We start from the raw sequence: 22,392 nt of genomic DNA, 5'->3' as shown, positions 1-22,392 counted from the left end.
TCTTCTTCTGATTGTATGTTTTGATCTTCCTTGTCACCAAAGTAGGATTCTATAGTCTTGAGGTTTTTTTTCCCATCGTTTGCTCACGTCCCCGGCCAATTACTTGACATTTAAACTCTTTGTCAGGGTAGAGCCCTGCTTCTAGTGTGGAGGGCATACTGTCCCAAGCTTTAGGGGTTTTGTGCAGCTAGATTCAGAGATACTTCTAGGAACCTGTAAATTTTCAGTTCTTCCAAGGTGGTATGATCTAAGGAGAGGTGTTTACTCCTCTCCTGGCCTGTGCTCTGATCTTTGAGTCACCACAAGCACTCTTTTCTGCCCTGGAACTGTGAGGAGGGTTCACTCTACACTTCTGCCACAAGCTCTGCTATGCCAGTGCTCTTCCTCACTCTAGGACTGCAACCCAGATCCAAGTATGGGCAAAACAACAGAATTCTTCCTCAGTGCCACCAAGGAGATCCCTGTAATTTCCTTCTGACCAGTTGTTTGATCCCCTTACCATCTGTGGGCTGAGAGCTCTGGAAGCAGCTGCTGTTGCTGCTGCTATGGTCATCACCTCAGGGCTGTATTCAGGCTGAAGCTCGTCTTCATTCTTCTCTCACTCAGGTCAGACAGACCTTTCCCACTGACATTTTAAGTTTGTCTTTGACATTTGTAGATTGAGAAGTCTGGAAACCACCTCAGCTACCAGTGATTCAGTCCCCTGAGACCTGCTCTGGGTTTGCTGGGGCCTGGTCTGCACTGGCATGGCCCACTCTGTACTGTGCTCCTCACAATTGCTTTTAGGAAAATACTTTGTGAATCTTAGGATAGGGCAGGAATGAGATGTTTAATTTTGTTGGTTTAGCAAACACGTTTAAGAGGAAGTTTCTTCCACCAAAGCAGATTGGCTCATCTGCAGCTTGTGTGCTTAGGGATTGTCTTGAGCACTGCAAAGTTAAGTGACTTGACCAGGGTACACAGCTAGTATGTCAGAGGTGGGACTTTTATGTATATCTTCCTGACTCAAAGGCCATCTCTCTATCTACCATGCCATGATTCATCTCTAGAGAGATATTAATAGGAGCTAATGTTCAAGGCTTTGTTCATATTGTTTATTTTTCTGTAATTGTTACTGGAAGGTCACAGAGAGATCATTAATTTTGGAAGGTCCATTTATACATTTTAAAGTTTGATATTTTAATGATAGAGTATTGATCAGTTTTCTCCTCCATAGGTGCAGGTTATCATTCTGAATCCAAAGCTAAAGAATATAAACATGTATGCAAAAGAGCCTGTCAAAAGGTATGAACAAATTTTAAGTTCTAAATATTAAACCTTTTCTTACATAGCTAAGTTTCATACATAGCTAAGTTGTTTCCCTTGAATTTAATTTACTAGGGTCATATTTGTGAAATATTTGGGGTTGTTCCATAAAGTTGTTTTGCTCATATTTGTGGGATTTTATTTCAAATGCTAGTTCTTTTACCCCCAGATTAAAGTACGTGTTTTTGGAATTGATTTATTGCTTTAGGCTCGCTCCTCACCCCTTGTACGTAAGTAGGCACACATATCTCTCTGTAACACTCCGGAGAAGCATGAAGCTCTATAAAAGTGGTAGGGAAGCAGTTCCACAGCATTTACTCTGTTTTCCTGAAGGGTGTTACCATAAAGAAAAAAGAAGTAAAATAGATGCAAATATTTGTGAAATTATTGTGTGTTTTTCCTTGTGTTTCTCATCACTTAATTTGTACCATAGCAACCCTTCAATGTAATCCGTGGTTGTTTTAGCTATTCAGTCTGCCTCAGTTGTGATTTTTCCTTTGTTTTTTGAGGTTTTGCTGTTTTTTTCTAAATAGAAATTGTTGAATGCTTAATATGGGGTATTGGATCGTATTAGAAAGAATACTAGATTTGTTTTCATTTTGATTTTGACTCTTCTGTTTTTTCAAGTAAATCTCCCAATAGTTTTTATGCAAATGGATGTTAATTAGATATACTAAAATAAATATAGGTATCTTAGTCCTGTCTCATTTATGCAGATTGAAATAGTCCTTATAGTACATTAAAGACAGACATATGTTGCTATGATTGAAATCCAGTATGCACATTTCGAATACAATAACTGATATTTATTTTATTCTTTGTTTTATAGGTAGTATATAAAATGGTAAAGATGAAGGTGGGGAGTTGTAACTTTTTGTAATGCTACTAAAACTATTTTATACTTTTTAATTCATGCTTCATAAATCAGCATGTATTTGGTATCTGAGTCATTTTTTACTTTGAGGGAAATTTAGACTTCAGAAATACATAATATATGTAGATTATATTCACTTTTAGATAAGTATAGAACTGTAGAATTTTATAGCAGGAGGAAACCTTACAGAATACTCTAATCCAACTCTTTCATTTTATAGCTAAGTTCAATTGCAAAATTGCCCGTGATTAGAGAGACATTTATTATAATTGTTATTTTTATAACATACTATGCTTACATTTTAAAAAGTCATATCTCATTTAAATGGATTGTCCATGATCTTTATTTTCTGAAGATATAGTAGCAATAAAAAGTTCTGGCTCCTTAATTTTTACCTATAAATCTCAGGGATAAAAATGCTTTAAGATTTAAGTAGAGCTACTAAATACAGGATAGAAACATCACATTAAATGTTTTATGATTTTATATTGGTTCAACTTATATTGATTCAACTTCATCATGTATAGTATGATAACGTGGAAAGTAAACTGAAGTAGGATTCAGGGGGATTGAATGGGAATTTTATTGGGATTAAATCTTAATTCCACTTCCCTATGTGACCTTGGTCTCACAGTTTAGTCATCTGTAAAATGAAGATTAGATTAGATGATTTCTGAGGGCCCATCCAGCTCTTAAATCTACAAATTGAAATCTTAAGAAAGTATGTTGATGTCCATAAGTCATTTTTTAAATGAAATTGCCATCTACTTTTTCTGCAGGCCATTGAACAACTACAGGCTGGCGCCCTTGCAACAGATGCAGTGACTGCAGCTCTAGTTGAGCTAGAGGTATTTCTTAATTTATTTAAGATATTTGTGTTTTATTAAAATTATTTCTGTTCTGTATTGCTAAATAACATGTAGTTATTGTTAGTAAATTATATAAATAGCCCTTGCCATCAATCTCAAAAGCAAATCTTTATAAAACGTGCTGGAATCCATGATGTCAGCAGGTTTGTTTCACTGTTTTTAAAAGATAATTATCTTTAAAAATTAAGAATTTCAATAAATATAAAGAATGAAAATTTAAAAATTAAAACCCCAAATAAAACCATTAAATCTGACCTGTTTGCAGTTTTATAAAACAAAAAGAAACTTTAACAATAATATAGTTGTTTGCTTCTTTTTCCCCCTTGAATTATATGATTAATAAAGTTTTGGTGGTATTTAAAAAAATATAATCTGAGCCAATATTTCTAGTTTTCCCCTCATAAATAATGTTACGTTTTGGTTTTACATAAATGCTTTTTTTTTTGGCTTTTGGAGGGCAATTGGGGTTAAGTAACTTGCCCAAGGTTACAGGGATAGTTTTTTTGTGTGAGTGTTAAATGTCTGAGGCCAGAACCGACCTTGGGTACTCCTGACTCCAGGGCCAGCACTTTCCTCACTGCGCCACCTAGCCGCCCCCCAATAGATACTTTTTTTTTTTATCATATTAAGGAATAATTCCATTTTTATGCTTTTTTAGTGTTTTGTTTAAGGCCTTTTCTGTTGTTATGGATTATAATATACTTAAAATTTCTCTTGTCAATATTATTTATCACATTTTATTAATATCTATATTTGTATTCCTGATATAATTATGTACATATACATATAAATCCTGTTTTGTTACAACAAATACATATCTTTTATAAACTGTTTTACCAATATTTTATTCACTACTTTTGATCAAGAATTGTTATGTTGGCTGATAGTTTTTGTTTTTTATTTGCTTCATAAAAGAATTGGACAGTATACTCTATATAGAAACAATCAATTTTACATATATATGTGTGTATATATATACATATATATCATTCTTTGAAATTTAGAAGAATTTACTTGTGAATTCATCTGATCCTAGTCTAATATTTTGGTTGCATCTCATTAATTTTTATTTGATTTCTCCATATGTAATTGGGTTTATACTTTTCTATTTCCTTTTTTTGGATATTTTAATATATGTTTGTACAGCGTATTAAATTTCTCAAATTAAGTGTGATACATTTATATATAGTAATCTGGTGACTTTTACAATTTTGCACTTGTCATCTCCACTTTTTCATTGCCTTTTTTGCTACTTTGAATTTTCTGTCCAGTTTTGGGGATTCAATTTGCAAGCAATTAATCCATGTTCCGATTTTTCCAAAACAGTTTTTGGTTTTCCTTTATTCATTCTTTTTTATGAATTTCTGCTTTCATTGTTCTGATCTATTGCTGCTTGCTTATCTTTGGTGCATTACTGTATTAATTTTCTAATTTCTTTAAATATCAACTTGATTGAATTTCTCTTTTTCTCTCTTATTAGTGTAAGTTTTTAGTGTTATGAATTTGCTTCTGAGTACTGCTTTGCTTTTAGCCTATAAATTTTGTTATATGGCTTTTTTTGTTATCTTTGAGGTTTTTTCTTGTTTTTCTTAATATTCTTTCTAGATTTTATAATCCAGATATTGTTCCAAAATTTATTTAAAAATTTTCACATATACCCATTTAAAAAATCATATTATTGTTTAAATTTCCTATGATTCAGGAAGAAAGTATTCAAAATGCTTTCTCTTTTAAGGATTCTCTGTTCAAGAATCTTATCATTTTTTCTTGTGTGTTCTTTGTGTACATGTAAAAAATGTATATTAGGTGTTTTATATTATCTGTGTTATCTATCTGTCTTTCTAATCTAATTTGTTCAGCACTATTCATATCGGTGGTTTTTTAACTTTCTTATTTATATTCTGATGGTGGTGTGTTAAAATCTAGTATTATTGATTTTCTACTACTTGCAAGACTGAACTTATTAAACTGTAGTTATTTTTGAACACTCTACTGGGAGGGTCATAAAATAAAAAAAAACTAATTGCAAAGGAAATACATGGAGCTCAAGTCTAAGGGTTTTGGCATTTGAGAAGATTTTGTTTTCATCTCTATAGTTTGAATAATAACAAGGTACTTGGATGAGTTGAATTTTGGCTTTCTTCTTTTAGGAATTTTATGAATTCTTTCTTTTGTGGATTGTGGCTTGATTTTTATAGTTGTAAGAAATTTTCATCTCTGGTTTCCTGACATGTTGTAATTGGATTCTTCATATTTTCCATGATTTCATAATTCTGAAGTTTCCTTTCCTTGATTTGTCTTCCAAATCCATCACTTTTATATGCATTATTTTAAAGTCTTTTTTTCTAGTTTTTATTTTCATAGCTTTTTTTCCATTTCATTTGTGTTTCCTCACTGTCTTCTTTTGCAATATTACTGCTTTTCATTGCATTAAAAAAATAATTTCAGGGTCCATATTTTTTCCATATTGTTGAATTTTGTCATCATCTCCTCACTTGACTGTATTTTACACATATTCTCTCTCTTTTAAGTCCCTGAGCAAATTCATTCTCTATTTAATTTTATCTTTTGGATTTTCCTGTTTTCTTGTTGTTGCTACTTTTGAACTTTTTATATACCTTTTTTGTTGCTTTTCTCCTTTTTCATATCATACTTTAAAAATTATGTCTGATTTCTTCTTCAATTTGTTTATTGAATTTTTGGTGAGTTTCATTCTCTTGTAAGAATTCCTAGCAATGTTAGCTCTTTTTGGAATTTTCTTTTGCTTTTGAGGGAGGTCATGAGAAAGCCCCTTTGGGACTTCTCACATCACAGTCTCCATAAGGAGTTTTCTTAGCAATTTAATATAGATGAATTATTTTTATTATCCTGTGCAAGAGCATTGCATGAAAAAGTTGGTGACCTGTCACCATTTATTTACGTTTTTCATAACTGAATTCCCACAATAATTTTTTTTGAAGGGGGGAAGGCAGGGCAATTGGGGTTAAGTGACTTGACCAAGGTCACAGAGCTCGTAAGTGTTAAGTGTCTGAGACCAGATTTGAACTCACGTCCTCCTGACTCCAGAGCCAGTGCTCTCTTCACTGAACCACCTAGCTGTCCTTTCCACAATAATTTAAACCTCAGGATTCTTCTATCTGTTTATTATCTAGGATGTTTTGTTAGTGTTATTGTTTTATAGTGTGGGAAGACAGGAATAACCAGGTAAAAGAACCAGAAATGTTTAATAAATGCAAGATTTATTGAGTTCACCCAGTGAGGGTGACTCTCCTGGTCCGGTAGAGCCACAAGGTTTAGGCAGAGAGGAACATTTATATGGGACCTAGGTGGGCAGGAGAGGGATGGAGTGGTGTGGGATGAGGAATCTAATGCTGATTGGAAATAGTGCTGTTCCTAGGGCTCTGGGGCGGATCTTAAGTCATATTTGTTTGTCTATTTTAACCCAAGATATTGCAGTTAAGCTAGTTCTGATGGGGGAGAAGGCAATAGGTTATATAGGAACTCTGATCAATATCAATGACCAGAATCCCTGCAATTCACTCTGGAAAGAATTCAGTAGGCCCAAGCAAACTTGGAGTCAGGATTGTAAAAGTTTATTGTTACGCTTTACAGCAGGCAGGTGTTCTTAGGGAACCCACAAACTTAAAGAAGACATAGGCATAGTTTTAAGGAGTTTAGGTTGTAAATTAAATGTCAATTATGCTAACTAGGTGAGTAAGGGTGGGATTAAGGAGGAGTTAAGGAGTGGTCATTGCTTAAAGGAACATGCACTTTTAATGTTAACTGCGCAGGCATATTGCCCATAATTCACTGGGAAATAGCCCAAGGGGGGGGGGTTACCTGGAGGTGTGGGTTTAGGCTTGAAATGTCACTAAGTCAGCTAGGGGTCAAGACTGACTGAGAAGTGCCTAGTCTGCTACCCATCAGTGTCATGTTTGACAAGATGGATGTTGGGAACCAAGGCTAAGGGAGACTCAGTATGTGTATAATTGGCTAAGGAGTTAACCTATACATAGTGCATTGAAGGATTCATAGAGGCAGCTTTACTAAGGGGAGATAAAATTTGCCTAAGCTAAAATGTTTATAGATGGTTTAGTGAAGGATTCATAGGTGTAGCTTGTTATTATTCCAAGCAGAGATAAACAGTTCATGAGTTGTTGCTGGGCAGAGTGCTGGCAGGGAGAAGGGGCAGAGTTAATACTCTGAGGCTGGGGAGGAGGAAATGTGATTTCACCGATTGGTTTTACAAACTGATTTTACAAACTGATGTTACAAACTGATATTACAAACTGATAGTACAGACATAGATCCCAAGCACCCCATCAGTTCTTAGAATCAAAGTACACAACAGGACATGTTGACATCTTCCAGGCTACTTGAAATTTCAAACAGGAAGTGAGTCATGCAGTATAATGGGAGCTGGGGAGAGGGGTCATTATCAGGTGACAGAATGATGGGGTCAGGACCCACAGTAGTTCTCATACATTACTGTGGAGGTTTGGGAAGTTGAAGGCTGTTATCTCTCCACACTCCAAAGTCTTGTGTTTCAGCTCTGCTATCTATTTCTTGGTAGTCAGTTTTCTCAAGGGTTTTGTGGTCCTTGAGAAACTGGTTTGTCTCCTAAATTAAAAAAAAGCACTGTGAATTAGAAACTCATTTTAATAGTTTACAATAAAAAAAGATTTTACAATGGGGTAATTTGGGAAACCAAAGTAAAATTAGGTCATTGTTTCATTAGGGGGATAAGACAGGCCTGGTGAAGTTGGCTGAATCAGTCTGTTGATTGCCAGGAAAAGATAACTGCTTTTCCCTTAAACTACATTTTTCTAAAATCATCTATCATTCAGTATTCTAAACTGTCTTTTTTATTATAACATCAGAGTGAGAAGTCTAACAGACTTTTAAAATATTTTCTCTTAACATCATGTATCATTGACCTTTTAAATTAAGTCAAATAAAATAGGTTTATAGTAGTTGTTAAGTACTTATACTCAGTACCTGAAGTAGTTACCCAGGGTGGATCTGCAGTTAGTCATCTGCCACAGTGACTATTTACTCTTCTGAATAAAGTGCTTTGAGAATGAAAAGCATGAGATATATATTTGTGATAAATACTGACTACTTTTATCGTATCTAGAAAAGATAATTTTGTGCTTATATGTAAAAGAACTATAATAAGAAAGAATATTGATATATACATTAAATCTTTTTTAAAGCATGTACATCAAGGTGCCCATTAACCCCTCATCTTTTGGTACTCTGCAGTAATATATAGTGTAATATACTTTCTTAAGTGTCAATTAAATCAGCATGGATTGAGAAATGCGTTGAATTGAAAAAGGTTGGTTGTGGGATTCTATAATTTTCAAAAATGATTATGTAGTTAAATATTGTTTTAAAAAATAATAGAATGCCTTTAATTTCCTCTAAATGTATTTTGGATTCTATGTTGGATAAGTCATAATGTTTTTTTCAGTGATGGAACGGGCAGTTTGTTGGTGCATATAGTGGTCAAAGGAAAGTGAATATATATTGATCATTTGGGATAACCAGATCATGAATAGGTGGATTTTCTAGTACTTGTAATCACTCTGTAAATAAATGGGTGGTTAATGCATTTTAAAAAGTGGAATTTATAGTATTGAATTCAGAATTTTTCATATAGGTATGGTACAATTTTTTTTAACTAAGCTTTTGATTCTGTTGCAGTAGGGAACTCTGTCAAGACTTCTACCAATCGATATCAGTGTACTTACTGTATTTAATTAGAAAAAATTATAAGAGAGTAGAGTTTTCCTCATATTCTTACATGAATGGATGTGGTACAGTCCTAGTTATTTTTATTTCTTCATTTTAAATCTTTTAAGAATTTTGTTATTAATTACCTTTTGAGAGACAGTGTGACTCACTGGACAGAAAGTAAACCTTGAAGCTTGCAAGACCCTGCTTCAGGTCCTGTCTCTGACACATATTGGCAAGTTGTTTAACTGCTTCATAATCTAGGCAATTCTCTAAGTTACAGAGAAGATACTGACCTTTGTAGGTTGAAGGGAGTTCCTTATCTCACTGAAATCATAGGATCATCCTCTATTCTAATATTTTAAAGGTTTACCTTTGTACTTCAAAAGATTTGTATTTGTTTGATAACTTAAACTAAGGCTTTCCCTATCCTGATTGGAAAATTGCTCTCAAATCACAAGAAATTATTTTTGAAAATTGTTTATAGGTTGTCACCCGAAACTCTTTTAATATTATGTAATTTTTATTTTCCATCATCATTTTAAAGTCAGCAACTAAAAGTTTCTAACTACTTTAAAATTACAAGTCTTGCAGAAATTTTAGATGAGTAGAAAGAATATTAGCTTCTTAAGCTTCCTTATTGTAAAAGAGTGTGTGTGTGTGTGTGTGTGTGTGTGTGTGTGTGTGTGTGTATGATATGTTTTTGGTACCCTACAGTGTGATAAGAAATTTTTGGAGAATATAAAGCATTGATCCTAGACTTGATTTTCTACATTAGTGTGCTAGCCACTAACCTCTTGTTTTGAGTAATTTATGTGTTTTGTGTAGTTAATTCTTAATCATCAATTCTAATGGAGATGAGCAATGAAATATTTTATTTGGCTTTTAAAATGAATTCGTAATTAAAAAAAAAACTTTATAATTTTGTATCTTTGCTGCCTTGATGCCTCATCTAGGCATCAAAGGCTTTACTAGTGGAACACAAGTAATAGCAGGTTTTTAAACCTAGTTTGTCCTAGGACCAGCCTAATTAAATTTGGAGAACTTCATTATGTGAAGGTTATGGCACCAATTGTTTTGAATGTAACAACTCTAACATGATCTCCTAAAGTTTGGAGGTGTGATCCATACAGGGTAGGTTAAGTAACCACAGTGAAGAAAAAAAGTTTCCTTGATAGTGCTAAAGAATGATTTTTTGAACTTGTCCTTTTAAATTTTTCTTTGATTTTAATTAGAATTATTTTTCAATCCTTGAGCATGAGGATAATATTGGATTACAAAATTATCCCTGTGTAATCTATAAAATATATACCTAGAGGTGGCTAGGTGGCACAGTGAATAGAGCACTGGCCCTGGAGTCAGGAGGACCTGAGTTCAAATTTGAACTCAGACACTTAATGAAAAACTAGCCATGTGACCTTGGGCAAGTCATTTAACCCTAATTTGCCCTTCCTTCCCCCCTCCAAAAAGCAAAAAACAAAAAGAAAGTAAAACAAAGAAAAGAAAATATACACCTAAATGATCGAGAGTTGACTGCATTTGAACCTTTGAGTTGGCTTTGAGTTATCTGTAGAAAGTAAGCTTCTTGAGGATAGGACAGTTTTATTGTAGTCTCAGCACCTTGCAATTGTTCATTGATTGCCTGATGATGGACAGAATAGGAATAAAAGAATAGAAGTAAGGAAAAGAGAAAAGGAATGAGAAAAAGAAAATAGCCTTTCAAAGTCATCTCTGATGATATATGTTCCAAAGGTAGTACTTTGTACCACTTTGAAATATCAGGACCGAGACCACAGAAGTCCTGATCCCTCATCTTTACTTTGAAAGCACTATCTTTTAGCAGTATTTTAAGGACCTTCCCATACCACCTCTTGACACTAGAGGGGGCAATTTATCAGTTCCCACTAAAGGAATAATAAGCTAGCAAATTTCTCCCTCTGTCTTCTTGTTGTGGGGAGCCTGTGGCCTGGAGGCCCCACTTGGCCCTCTAGGTCCTCAAGTGTGGCCCTTTGACTGAATCCAAACTTCATAGAACAAATCCCCTTAATAAAAGGATTTGTTCTGTAAAACTTGGACTCAAATCAGAAGGCTGCACCCAAGGACCTAGAAGGCAACATGTGTCCTTGAGCCTGCAGATTCCCTACCCCAGGACAATGGATAATTGTTGGATAGAATAGATTTTTGTGTTAAGAAGAAAGGAATGCAAGTCTGTACTTAATTTTATTTATTGTCACTATTTATAATCTTTTTTTTTTTTTTTTAAAGCAATCGGGGTTAAGTAACTTGCTCAAGGTTACACGACCAGTTATTTCTGGGTGTGGTGCTAAGTGTCTGAGCCCGGGATTCGATCTCCAGGTCGTCCCAACACTGGAGCCCGTACGGTACTCTTACTCGCTGAGCCACCTGGCCGCCCCTAAGCAATTGGGGTTAAGTAACTTGCTCAAGGTTACACGGCCAGGTGTTTCTGGGTGGGTGCTAAGTGTCTGAGCCCGGGGTTCGATCTCCAGGTCTTCTCAACACTGGAGCCGGTGCTCTTACTTGCTGTGCTACCTGGCGGCCCCCACTATTTATAATCTTAAAAGAGGTAAAAAGCTTAGATTTTTTCAGTTTCAAAATGAACTGAACTTACTGTTGTTTTGCTCTCTTCCATTCTTTAAAACAATCATTTTTTCTTTAAATATCTTTGTTAAAAGTTACTTTTGTAGTTGCTGTGAAAGTGAACCATGTTCATAGTTGGGTATGGTATATAATTTGACTATAAACAAAGCACAACAACAACAACCCCAAAATAAAAACCCAATCCAGAAAATTTGTTATGTAAGAAGATAAAGGTATATATTTGGGCAAATTTCCTTGGCCTTCCTTCAGATATTCATTTGGGCAATCACAGTCTATAAAAATATATATATATATATATTTATATATTTATTATTGAATTTTCAACATTCATTTTATACTATTTTGAGTTCCAAATTAATAAGTTTGATTCTAAAAAAAAGAATTTTGAGAGTTTGATGTATTTCATTTCTTTAATTTTTAAATTTTGAGGAAAATGGGTAGATTTGGATGAACCATGATATTATTTCTGAGAAAAATTCTTAAGATGGAATTAGCATGGTTTTATGAATTCTGGTTCATATCAATTTTCAAACCATTTGTATATGTTGAAAACCTTTTTTGGGTCTGTATTTTCTTTTTTTTTATCTTGATTTATTATTTTTTTTCAACTGCTTTATTAAATTCTGGTTTACATAATTTATTTCCGTCAGATTTTGAGTTACAAATTTTCTCCCTGTTTTTCCCCTACCCATTGCCCCCAAATAGCAGTCCCATAGGATATCCCCTCCTCCAATCTACTCTCTCCCATATCTTCTCCCATACCCCCTTTGACATTTCCAGTAGGGCATGGTGGATCTCTATGCCCCAGTGCCCGTATATCTTATTTCCCAATTACATGTAAAATAGTATTAATATATATATGTATTTTAACCTTTTTATTTTAAAACTTTGAATTCCAGATTCATTTCCTTCCTCCCTTGTCATCCACCCTTACTGGGAAGATAAACAGTTCGTTATAGGTTGTACATGTGTAGCTAATGCAAAACATTACCATAGTAGACATATTGTAAAAGACTATATTTCCCTCCCTCCTATCCCACCTCCCACTTGTTCTATTCTTTACTTTGATCCTGTCCCTTTTCAAAAGTAGGTGCTTCTAACTTTCTTCCCCCCCAGCCTGCCCTCCCTTCCATCATCCCCCCTCTCATACCCTTCTGCCCTATTCTCCTGTAGGGTGAGATACCCTATTTAGTGTGTATGTCATTCCCTCCCTGAGCCAAATTCAGTGAGAATAAGGTTGACCCATTTCCTTTTGCCTTCCTGCTCTTCCCCTCCATTGTAACAGTTATCCCTTCCCTCTTCTATATGAGATAGTTAACCCCATTCTGTCTCTCCCCATCTCCTCTCATTATATTCCTTTCTCACCTTTTAATTTCACCTTTTAAGTATCATCCCTTCCTATTAAATCTGTCCTGTGCCTTCTATCTATGTATACCTGTAAACATATACACACATTCACATATGTATTCATATGCCCATATACCCTTCGATACACACACACACACACATATATATGTATTTCTATTCCCTTCTGCTATTTTCATACTGAGAAAAGTTTCATCAGTTGCAATTATTGTTTTTCCATGTAGGAATGTAAATAGTTCAACTTTGAAAAGTTCCTTATGATTTCTTTTCCGTGCTTACCTTCTCATGCTTCTCTTACTTCTTGTATCTGAATGTCAAATTTTCTATTCAACTCTGGTTTTTTTCATCAAGAATACTTGAAAGTCCTCTATTCCACTGAATGACCATATTTTCCCCTGAAACATGATATTCATTTTTGCTGGTAGGTAATTCTTGGTTTTAATCCCAACTCCTTTGAACTCCGGAATATCATATTCCAAGCTATTCAGTCCCTCAGTGTAGAAGCTGCCAGATCCTGGGTTATCCTGATTGTGTTTCCACAATATTCAAATTGTTTCTTCCTGGCTGCTTGTAATATTCACTCCTTGATCTGGGAATTTCGGAACCTGGCTATAATATTTCTAGGAGTTTCCTTTTTGGGATCTTTTTCAGGAGGTGATCGGTGTTTTATTTCAACCTCTATTTTGCCCTCTGGTTCTAAAACATAAGGGTAGTTTTCCTTGAGAATTTCTTGGAGGATGATTTCTAGGTTCTTTCTTTGATCATGGCTTTCAGGTAGTGCAATAATTTTTAAATTATCTCTCCTGGATCTATTTTCCAGGTCAGTGATTTTTCCCATGAGATGTTTCACATTGCCTCTTATTCTTTCATTTGTTTGGATCTGTTTAATAGCATCTTGATTTTTCATAAAGTCATTAGCTTCCATGTGCTGCAATCTAATTCTGAAGGAATGATTCTCCTCAGTGAGCTTTTGAGATTCTTTTTCCATCAGGTAAATTCGGCTTTTTAAGGCATTTTTCTCCTCATTGCCTTTTTGAGCCTCTTTTGCCATTTGAGTTAGTCTATTTTTTAAGGTGTGATTTTTTTTTCAGTCAGGCTGTTGACTCTCATTACATAATTTTCTTGCATTGTTATCATTTCTCGTCCCAATTTTTCTTCCACTTATTTGGTTTTCAGAATCCTTTATAAGGTCCTCTATGGCCTGTAACCAGTTCATATTTTCCTTGGAAATTTTTGGTGCAGGAGTTCTGACTTTACTGTCTTCCTCCTGTTCCATGCTTTGATCCTTTTTGTCCCCAAAATATGAGTGTAAAGTTGGGTTGCTCTGTTTGCTTTGCTTCCCTCATTTGCTCATGTTGCTACTCAATTACTTGACTTTTGAGATTTTTGCCACAGTAGAACTCTGCTGCCAGACAGGGGAGCTTTGTCCCAATTGCTGGGGTTTTCTCAGCTGCTGAAGGAATTAGTTAGGCACCCTTCCAGAAGCTTCCACACATTCTGGCAAGCTGGTCGTACACCCCAGGAACTTCACCCTAGACTGCAATCCAGATCCAAGTAGTTTAAAGCAAGAGCGATTACCCCTCAGAGTGGTTGCTTATTCCCCCTACAGTCTTCAGGGCAGGAGCTGAAGCTGCCATGTGGCAGTGGCTGCATGGCCACAACACCTCAGCAGCTTATCCCCCTTTCCCCCAATGGAGGCAGAGGCCAACTGCACTCCCAACTACTGGATTTCAAAGTCCACACTGCACTGACCTCTCCCTTTGTCCTTAGCGTCTATGTGTTGATAATTTTGGAAACCACGACAGCTGCTGGTGATCTGAAGTCCATCCTGCCAGTGGCTGGTCAGGCCTACCCTGGGCTAAAACCTTGGCTCGTGTGGGGCCAGGGTCAGCTCCCAGAGCACTGTGCTGGCCGCTTGCTGCCGGTCGGCTGGGCTGTCCTCAGTCGGCGATTAGCTTCTCTGTGTCATTTTGTGCATTCTGTAGCTACAAAGTTTCTTTAGAGACCTTTTACATGAATTGGAGGAGGTGAGAGCCGGAGTGGCAGTCCTGTTTCTACTCTGCCATTTTTACTCTGCTCCCAACAATTACTTATTTATTTTTGCTTTTTTTTTTTGGAGGGGGGAGGGCAGGACAATTGGGGTTAAGTGACTTGCCCAAGGTCACACGGCTAGTAAATGTTAAGTGTCTCGGATCACATTTAAACGCAGGTCCTCCTGACTCCAGGTACGGTGCTCTATTCACTGCACTGCCTAGCTGCCCCAGTATACAATTATTTTACCATAACTATGTCTGTAGGCTTCTTAGAATAGCTGAATCCAGAAGCAACAAGATATGCCTCCATCCCTACATTCTGTGCACATTTGAAGTGATAGTTAAAAATATCTGTAGGCCAAAATGTTTATTGGTATTTCAGTTACCTATGTTTTAGGGAGAAAGAGTTATTAAAGACTTCATGTTGGAAGCAATGGAATGTAAAATGTTCCTTTTACTTATGACTTGTTTATAGCTCAACTCTTCTGGTACCCCGATTGCATGCCCACCCCCACCTCATGGTCATGTTACAAGACTTCTGGTGAGGTGCTTTGCTATAAAATAGTTGGTATTTTTAAGACTTCTTCATAATTGGGAGGTTTCTAAATTTTTTTTTTTCAGAAATTGACTCAGACCTATGGTTTTTGTATCAAGTTCTTATTTCTAAAAAGTCATTTTTTCATTAATAGTAGACTAGTTCTGTTTCAGTGTTCTGCCTGATCATTATAGCATCTAATATATTGTAGCGACAGCTTGATACATTTATCTCATTTACACAAGTACCCATCAACCAAATGTAACTGGTAAGTCTAATTTTAGACCTACCACCCTAGATGATTTTTTCCCCCTCTTGTTTATGTCTTATTCTTTGTAATGGGAAGTCTGTTTCTGTTTTCTGTGACTTAAGAGGTTTCATCCTTTTTCTTTTATAATATTTCCATGTTTCATTATTTTAATTTTGTGTTAGGTCTGATTTTTTGGAATGTATTTTTAAAAACTTTTATCACTGTTATTTTAGTCAACAACCCCTGTTTTCCATGTGCATTTGGCAGTATTTCTAGTGTTTCAGCTCTGTGTATTTCAGCTGTTTCTAGCATCTTTATGTTTCTCTGCATTTTTTGTTTTATTTTTTGAGGTGTACATATACAGTTAAACTTCATGGAGTTGCATCTCGCCAAGTACCCATTTTTCTATTATGAAGAGGCAGAGAAAATCACCTCTCCCAAGAAATTCAATCTTCTGATCAAGAGAAATCTGTTCTGAAGATCTGTATGTAGATGGGAGGCAACTAGTTTGCTTGTTCTGCTGCTAGAGTATTGATTTAATTAGAAGACAGGCTGTGAGTGAACATTTGTAGAAAAAAAAGCACCAGAACCTAGTTAGTCTAGGACAGTGAAGTAAGTTATACTTTTTTAAAAACACATTTTTGAATACTGATGCATTGAATTCTTGCATTGAGTATTATTCAGCAGTTTGTAACTTACTATTTGCATTTACACATTAGTTAAATATGTTCTTTTTTATAATACTCAAGAACTCAGTGCTTGGCATATAAATTATCTGCTTCTCAGAAAAGTAGTATGTCTTTTATTTTCTTTTTAAAAACAAATATTCATTTAAAAAAATCCCCCAAACAAATATATTTCTGAGGCAAATTTGTTTTTAAGGAGGATTTTTCTGTTTTAATATGACTCCCTGGCATCATCTGAGCAAGTCTAAATATATTAGTTCAAAACCTAGAATTTGCAAAAATTAGATTGCAAAATAAGTGATTTACTTTAGGACCTTCTGAAAAGACCTGGAGCTAACAGTTTCTAAAAGTCTATTCTAAATGAGTGCCATAAACACAACAAAATACATGAAACTACCAAGAGAGCTTATTTTTATTAAGGTTGAATGTTCCTATGAAGCATTTTATTTTATGTTCAGATTATCTTCTGACTTATTAATTTACATATGACATTATAGAATTAGATTTAAAATTCATTCAAAGACATGTTGTAAAGTATGTCACTAGTTATAATTTTGCTATCATTTATGTTATTGTATGGAATTAATATAGTCCTATGAATACTTGAATAAAATTTATTCTTATATGTTTTACTAAGGTAATTGTAAACAAAGAGAGTTTTATATTTATGTTATAATTCTAGGAAAATGGGGTTATTTTGCAATATCAGTTTTTGAAAAGGCCTGTGTTCTTTTGAAAGGTCAAACTTTTAACCTAATGGAAAGTTTCTAAATTAAGAAGATTTTAAATGTAGAGTGAACTTACATACTTTCAGGGAGTCAAATTGAAGTAATATTTTATGACTTAAAGCTTTTTCCCATCTCCTAACTTTCTTAGGCCTAGAAAGGGATGTAGAAGAATGTGAGAATTTTTAAGTTTTCTACTTAGAATATACCCTTGGTAATAAAAAAGTTTTTGAAGCATAGTGAAATATTACAATATAGATTACCCATAGGATGTGCTTATTTCTGGTCTTTACTTATGACACATACATGGAACTGCAATATATAAAGCATCAATACTGAAAACCCTGTCAGAAAAATATGCAAGATTTCTGTAGTTGTTCACATTTTCCTCTCTTTTGGAGTGTGCTTGAATCTATCATTAATAATATTCTCTAGGGGCTTGGAAGTAAATTTGAAGAAGTACAATCAATAATGGACTGAAATTAGTAATTGAAAAAAAAATCACTAAATTAAAAAAAATCCCTTTGACAGAATAGTAGTTTAAATGGACACAATTCTATGATTTGCTAGTTTTTCTTTGAGTGATATTTCTATTGTATTAGTCAAAGTGGTTATAAGAGATAGATAACAATTGTGAGTAGATGCCAAATTTGGCAATACTAGTGAAACTGCTACATTGGTCTTTTCTATTGTAGCTTATGTGTAAAGGACAATTGCAGGTACTGTATGTGCTAACCTCTTCCTGGACATCATAAAGAATCCAACAAAAACAAACTTAAAAACTATTTCCGATGTGCAAGTCTAGCCAAGCCATTATTTTCTCTTAGAGATTTGTGTTGTTTGACAAGTAACTCTTTGTATTGCAATTCTGTGGCTTTCAATAAAAGCTCTAAAATAAAAGCTTTTGCTCTGATGTTTTTTTTTCTTGTTTAATTGTATTATTTATTTGTAAGCTAGGGAGATTAATAATAGGAATGGGGTGAGACGGCAGATGTGCGATGTTTTTTCATTAAAACTATTTTTAGTAGTAAATTGAACACAAATATGTTTCCATTTGTATAAGGATTTTCTGTGCCAGAGCAACAAATGCTCTAATGAATGTATACTGACATTTGTTCCATTTTTGTTGCAGTTTCCAGAACAGACTTGTGAACTTTAGGAAGATCATAAGAAATAAGTAATTACTATAATAATATGTGAAGCTGTGCTTTTTATGTAGCATTTTGTATTTATGTAACTGAATAATTTTAAAAAGTACATTATGGATGTTAAAATGTGGCATTTGGTGTACTATATTAGGGTGACATTAGAATTCAGAATGTGTGATGCAAACAAATGTTTGCTAAAGCTAGATCCAGTATAGCCAAAATATTGCTTTAACACATGTTAAAAGTAGAACACTGACTATTTGGCTAGATTTAATTCTGGACTGTCTTAAGTTGAGTAATTTCTAAAGGCATTCCAACTTTGATCAACCACAGCAAGAAATTTTAGCATGCCTGTGATGTGCCAATGCATCTGTAAATGTGTCCCGAACTAGAGGAAAGCTAGAGAAGCCAAAAAAGAAAGCAAACTTGCTGTATAGTTAGGAAACAATTATAGAGTGAAAATGGAAAGTGTTTTGTTTCCCTAGGAACTCTTTTAGATAATTGTTGAGCTTCTAATGTCTAAAATAGCCTCTGTAATTCTTTATTCATGAATGAAAGTTGCTTCACTTGGGTCTGGGAAAACATTTATGTTTTATGGCCAACTCAAGTGATACTTGTTGGCCAGAGTTCTTTAGTTCCTTTACCTTCTCGCCTCATTTCCATATGAAGATATGTGGTTAAAAAGTTTGAGTATGGTTAATAGTTTAATTCTTCAAAATAAGTGTCTTAATTGCTTAAGGTTTACATGAAAATATTTCTTATATATTTGTAAGTTTCTTGGGGAATATGGCAATACTGTAGGAGGAAATTCATTTTGTTGGGTTTTTATTTTTTTTAACTGCAGAGATACAACTAGACTAAAAATAATTTTTTTGGTCATAGTTTTCAGGAGCAAAAAAATGAGCGAAGAAAAAGCAAATAAATAGCTACTGGTTTCTACACTCTTTTGCATGAATTTTAAGATTATTTCTCAGGATAACTTCCACTCTGCTACTTTGGAAACTCACTTTTCCTATACACATTTACCGACTCACAGCTCTTTGAAATAATGCAGCTATAACTTTCCAAGAGGTTTTCTAAGAATAAATTTTAAGGAAAGCTTGCTTGGAAACCAAAGGGTGAAGTATGTGAGTTGTACTAGATTCTTTGTTATATAATTCCTTGTGTTGTATAATTCCATGAGAAGTGCTACTGTTTTCCAATTATGTGTCGTCTAAGTTTTTCATGACTAGATCTTGGGCTGCTGTTTTTTGTACATATTTGAGTATGTGTATTTGAATATGTATGGATTTTCAGTCTTATTTATCTTTATGGTATACTTTTTTGTTGCTTTAGTAGAATGTTAGTTCCTTAACGCCAGGCCTTGTTTTTGTTTTTGCTCAGTGTCTTGTGGTAGCCTAATGTAATGGATAGATAGATAGCTGGTTTTGGAGTGTAGAAGACTTGAATTTTAGTAATGCCTTTGATATGTATTAACTTTGTGACATTGAGCAAGTCATTTAATGTATCTGTCAGTGTGTCAGGCAACTCTTTATGTATATGGATTGCAGAACAGTGTTCATCTGTATTGGTGGAGGGGGCTTCCTCACTGGAGTTCTTTATACCGATTAACTCATAAGTCTCATTCCTCCCACACACAGTGTCTGGCACAGTGGTATGCACATGACACATGCTTAATAAATATTTGCTGAATTAACTTACATTAGATTGTAAATGTTGAGCTGTGTAAAAATGGTAATATAGCAGACAATGATAAGTAGGCATACATAACTGTAACTCCACAATCCTATTTTTATTATTAATGGGATTTGGACATCTCTATTGACAGTGCCTTTAGTTATTTACTCTATTGTGGAACAGGTATAGCACAGATAAAAACATTCTAAAACTTCACATTATCTTAAAAAAAAGGGAAAATTATGTAGTTTTGCAAAGATATTTATAGCACTTTTTTTTTTTTGGTGATACCTAAGAATTGGAAATCAGAAGGATGTTCATCAGTTGGGGAATGGCTGAACAAACTGTGGTATATGATTCTGATAGAATATTGTTTTGCTATGAGAAATGACAAGCAAGGCTTGTCTGAACTGATTCAAAATGAAGTGAGCAGAACCAGGAGGATGTTGTACACAGTAACAGCAATATTATACAATGAAGAATTGTGAATGACTTAGCTATTCTCAGCAACACAATTATCTAAGACAGTCCCAAAGGACTCATGATGAAAAATGCAATCTTCCTCTAGAGATAGAACTGATATTGTTTGAATACAGACTGAAGCATGCTATTTTTCACTTTCTTATTTCATTCTATTTGTTACTGTTGTTGTCTTTGTTCAGGTCTTGTGCAAAATGACTGATATGGAAATTTTTTCACATGATTGCATATGTATAACCTACATCAGATTGCTTACCCTCTCAGGAAGGATAGTGGAGGGAGGAAGGGATAGAATTTTGAATTCAAAACTTAAAAAAAAAACCAAATGTTAAACAATTGTTTTAACATAATTGGGGTAAAAATAAAATATTATAAAAAAATAAAACTTATACTGTAAGAAAAAACCCTTTACATTATCTATTAGCTTCAACCTTCTACTCATTCAATCTTTTACTGGAGCTGACAAAGGACCATAAAATTGATTGATTTGAGCCTTTCATCGAATCCCCTGCTGTCTTTTTTTTGTAAATTTTTAAAATTTTAAACTTTATGAGTTTAATTCAAAATGAGAAAAGAAAAAAGAAACAAACTTAAATGCCAAAACTAAAATAGTACAAAATAAGGAAAAAAAAGTATTGCCATGTGAACAGCAAAATGTGAGATAAGATTCGAAATATACAGCAATAAATTTTCATTTCAAGAAAGCTTATATAATAAATACTATACTTTGTTTTGAGAGCTGTCCATCTTTGCTTCCTTGTAAGTTTTCTTTTGTTATCTTCTATGCATGTTTTCATTCTTTTTTTCCCCCCTTCTTCCCCTCCCCAAGGCTACAATTACAATTCCTGATGAAAGTGGGTTTCCAGACTTATACATACACACAACACATATAGACATATACATACTATCTGTCTATATATATATTCATACATATACCCATATGTACATGCACTTATATATATGTGTGTGTATATACTTAGATATCTATAATCATGCTTATATATAGACATATACAGTCATATGCATCGATGTAAGACCTTACTATCCTTCTTTGTCCTCTGTTTCTCTGAGAGTGGATAACCTCTTCCTTTTTAAGTCCAAGTCTTTCCATATTTTTCCAAGGACACCAACTTGTCATTTCCAGTATCACAGCAATATTCCATCCTTATCCTCTCTAGTTATTTTAAATAGTCTAAAACAACATTGATGAATATGACTCGAACATAGTGGAATTTCCCTATTTATTCTCTTTTGATTAAATCTATTTTAGCCTTAACTTTGTCTGAGATCATGATTACCACCCTTGCTCCTTTTTCCTTAACAAATTCTACTCCTGATCTTTATTTTATATCTGTGAGTATTTATTTCCTATCACTCTTGATTTCTCTACTTCTGTCTAATCCCTTGCCCTCTTAATCAGACCCCCCTCCAAGGATCTCTCCTTTGTCTTCCCATTCCCAATGATCTAAAGACCATTCTATACCCCCCTTAACCTAGTCCTTCACCCTCCCCTCTAAAGATCCCTCCATTATCCTCTCCTCCCTCCCTATGCCCTTAGCATTTTATTTCCTTCTGAATTTAGTAGACTTGTGTGTGTGTGTGTGTGTGTGTGTGTGTGTGTGTGTGTATGTGTATGTGTAGTTCCCTCTTGAACCCATTCCTGATGGAAGTAGGTTTCCAGAACTACCAATCCTCCTCCCCCATCTAATTCCAATGTGTCTGTTCTTTGTCTTGCATCTTATTTGTATAAGATAATTACTCTTTTTTAGCTGTTCCTAAATGGTTTCTCTTTTTAAAATCATGTCATACTCATGTCTACCCCAATCTTTCTTATGAACTACCCAATTACTAATAACAATCTTAGACATATGTTTTACATTTCCTCATAAAAAATGGTAAACATTCTGTTCTTATTGAGTCCCATGTAATCAGTCTTTGTTATGTACCTTATATTCCTCCTGGCTCTTGTGTGTCAAATCTTCTGTTAAGTTCAGGATTTTTTTTAAAAACAAAATCCTGAAAGTCTGGCAATTGGTTAAATGTTCATTCTTTTTTTTTTTTCATTTAGAATTATACTTAACTTTGCT

The 22,392-nt window shown here is 34.4% G+C and overlaps 1 protein-coding gene across 4 annotated transcripts in view; it reads left to right on the top strand.

Moving 5' to 3' along the window:
- The window catches only part of TASP1 (taspase 1), a 326,885-nt gene that overhangs the window by 20,672 nt on the left and 283,821 nt on the right, over positions 1 to 22,392 (top strand). For 3 of the 4 annotated variants that reach the window (XM_069075434.1, XM_069075433.1, XM_069075435.1), the window contains 2 exons: positions 1,217 to 1,284; positions 2,959 to 3,027. The exons of the other annotated variant lie outside the window; for it this stretch is intronic. In XM_069075434.1, coding sequence (XP_068931535.1) covers positions 1,217 to 1,284; positions 2,959 to 3,027 — 137 coding nt within the window. The remainder of the gene's footprint in view (positions 1 to 1,216; positions 1,285 to 2,958; positions 3,028 to 22,392) is intronic. 4 annotated transcript variants of the gene reach the window in all.

This window comes from Petaurus breviceps, unplaced genomic scaffold, assembly GCF_028583685.1.
Source record: "Petaurus breviceps papuanus isolate PSGF00001 unplaced genomic scaffold, PetGlider_PUasm1.0 90919, whole genome shotgun sequence".
Classification (NCBI taxonomy): Eukaryota; Metazoa; Chordata; class Mammalia; order Diprotodontia; family Petauridae; genus Petaurus; species Petaurus breviceps.
Note: the sequence above shows the minus strand (reverse complement) of the source record. Positions and strands in the feature narration are given on the sequence as shown.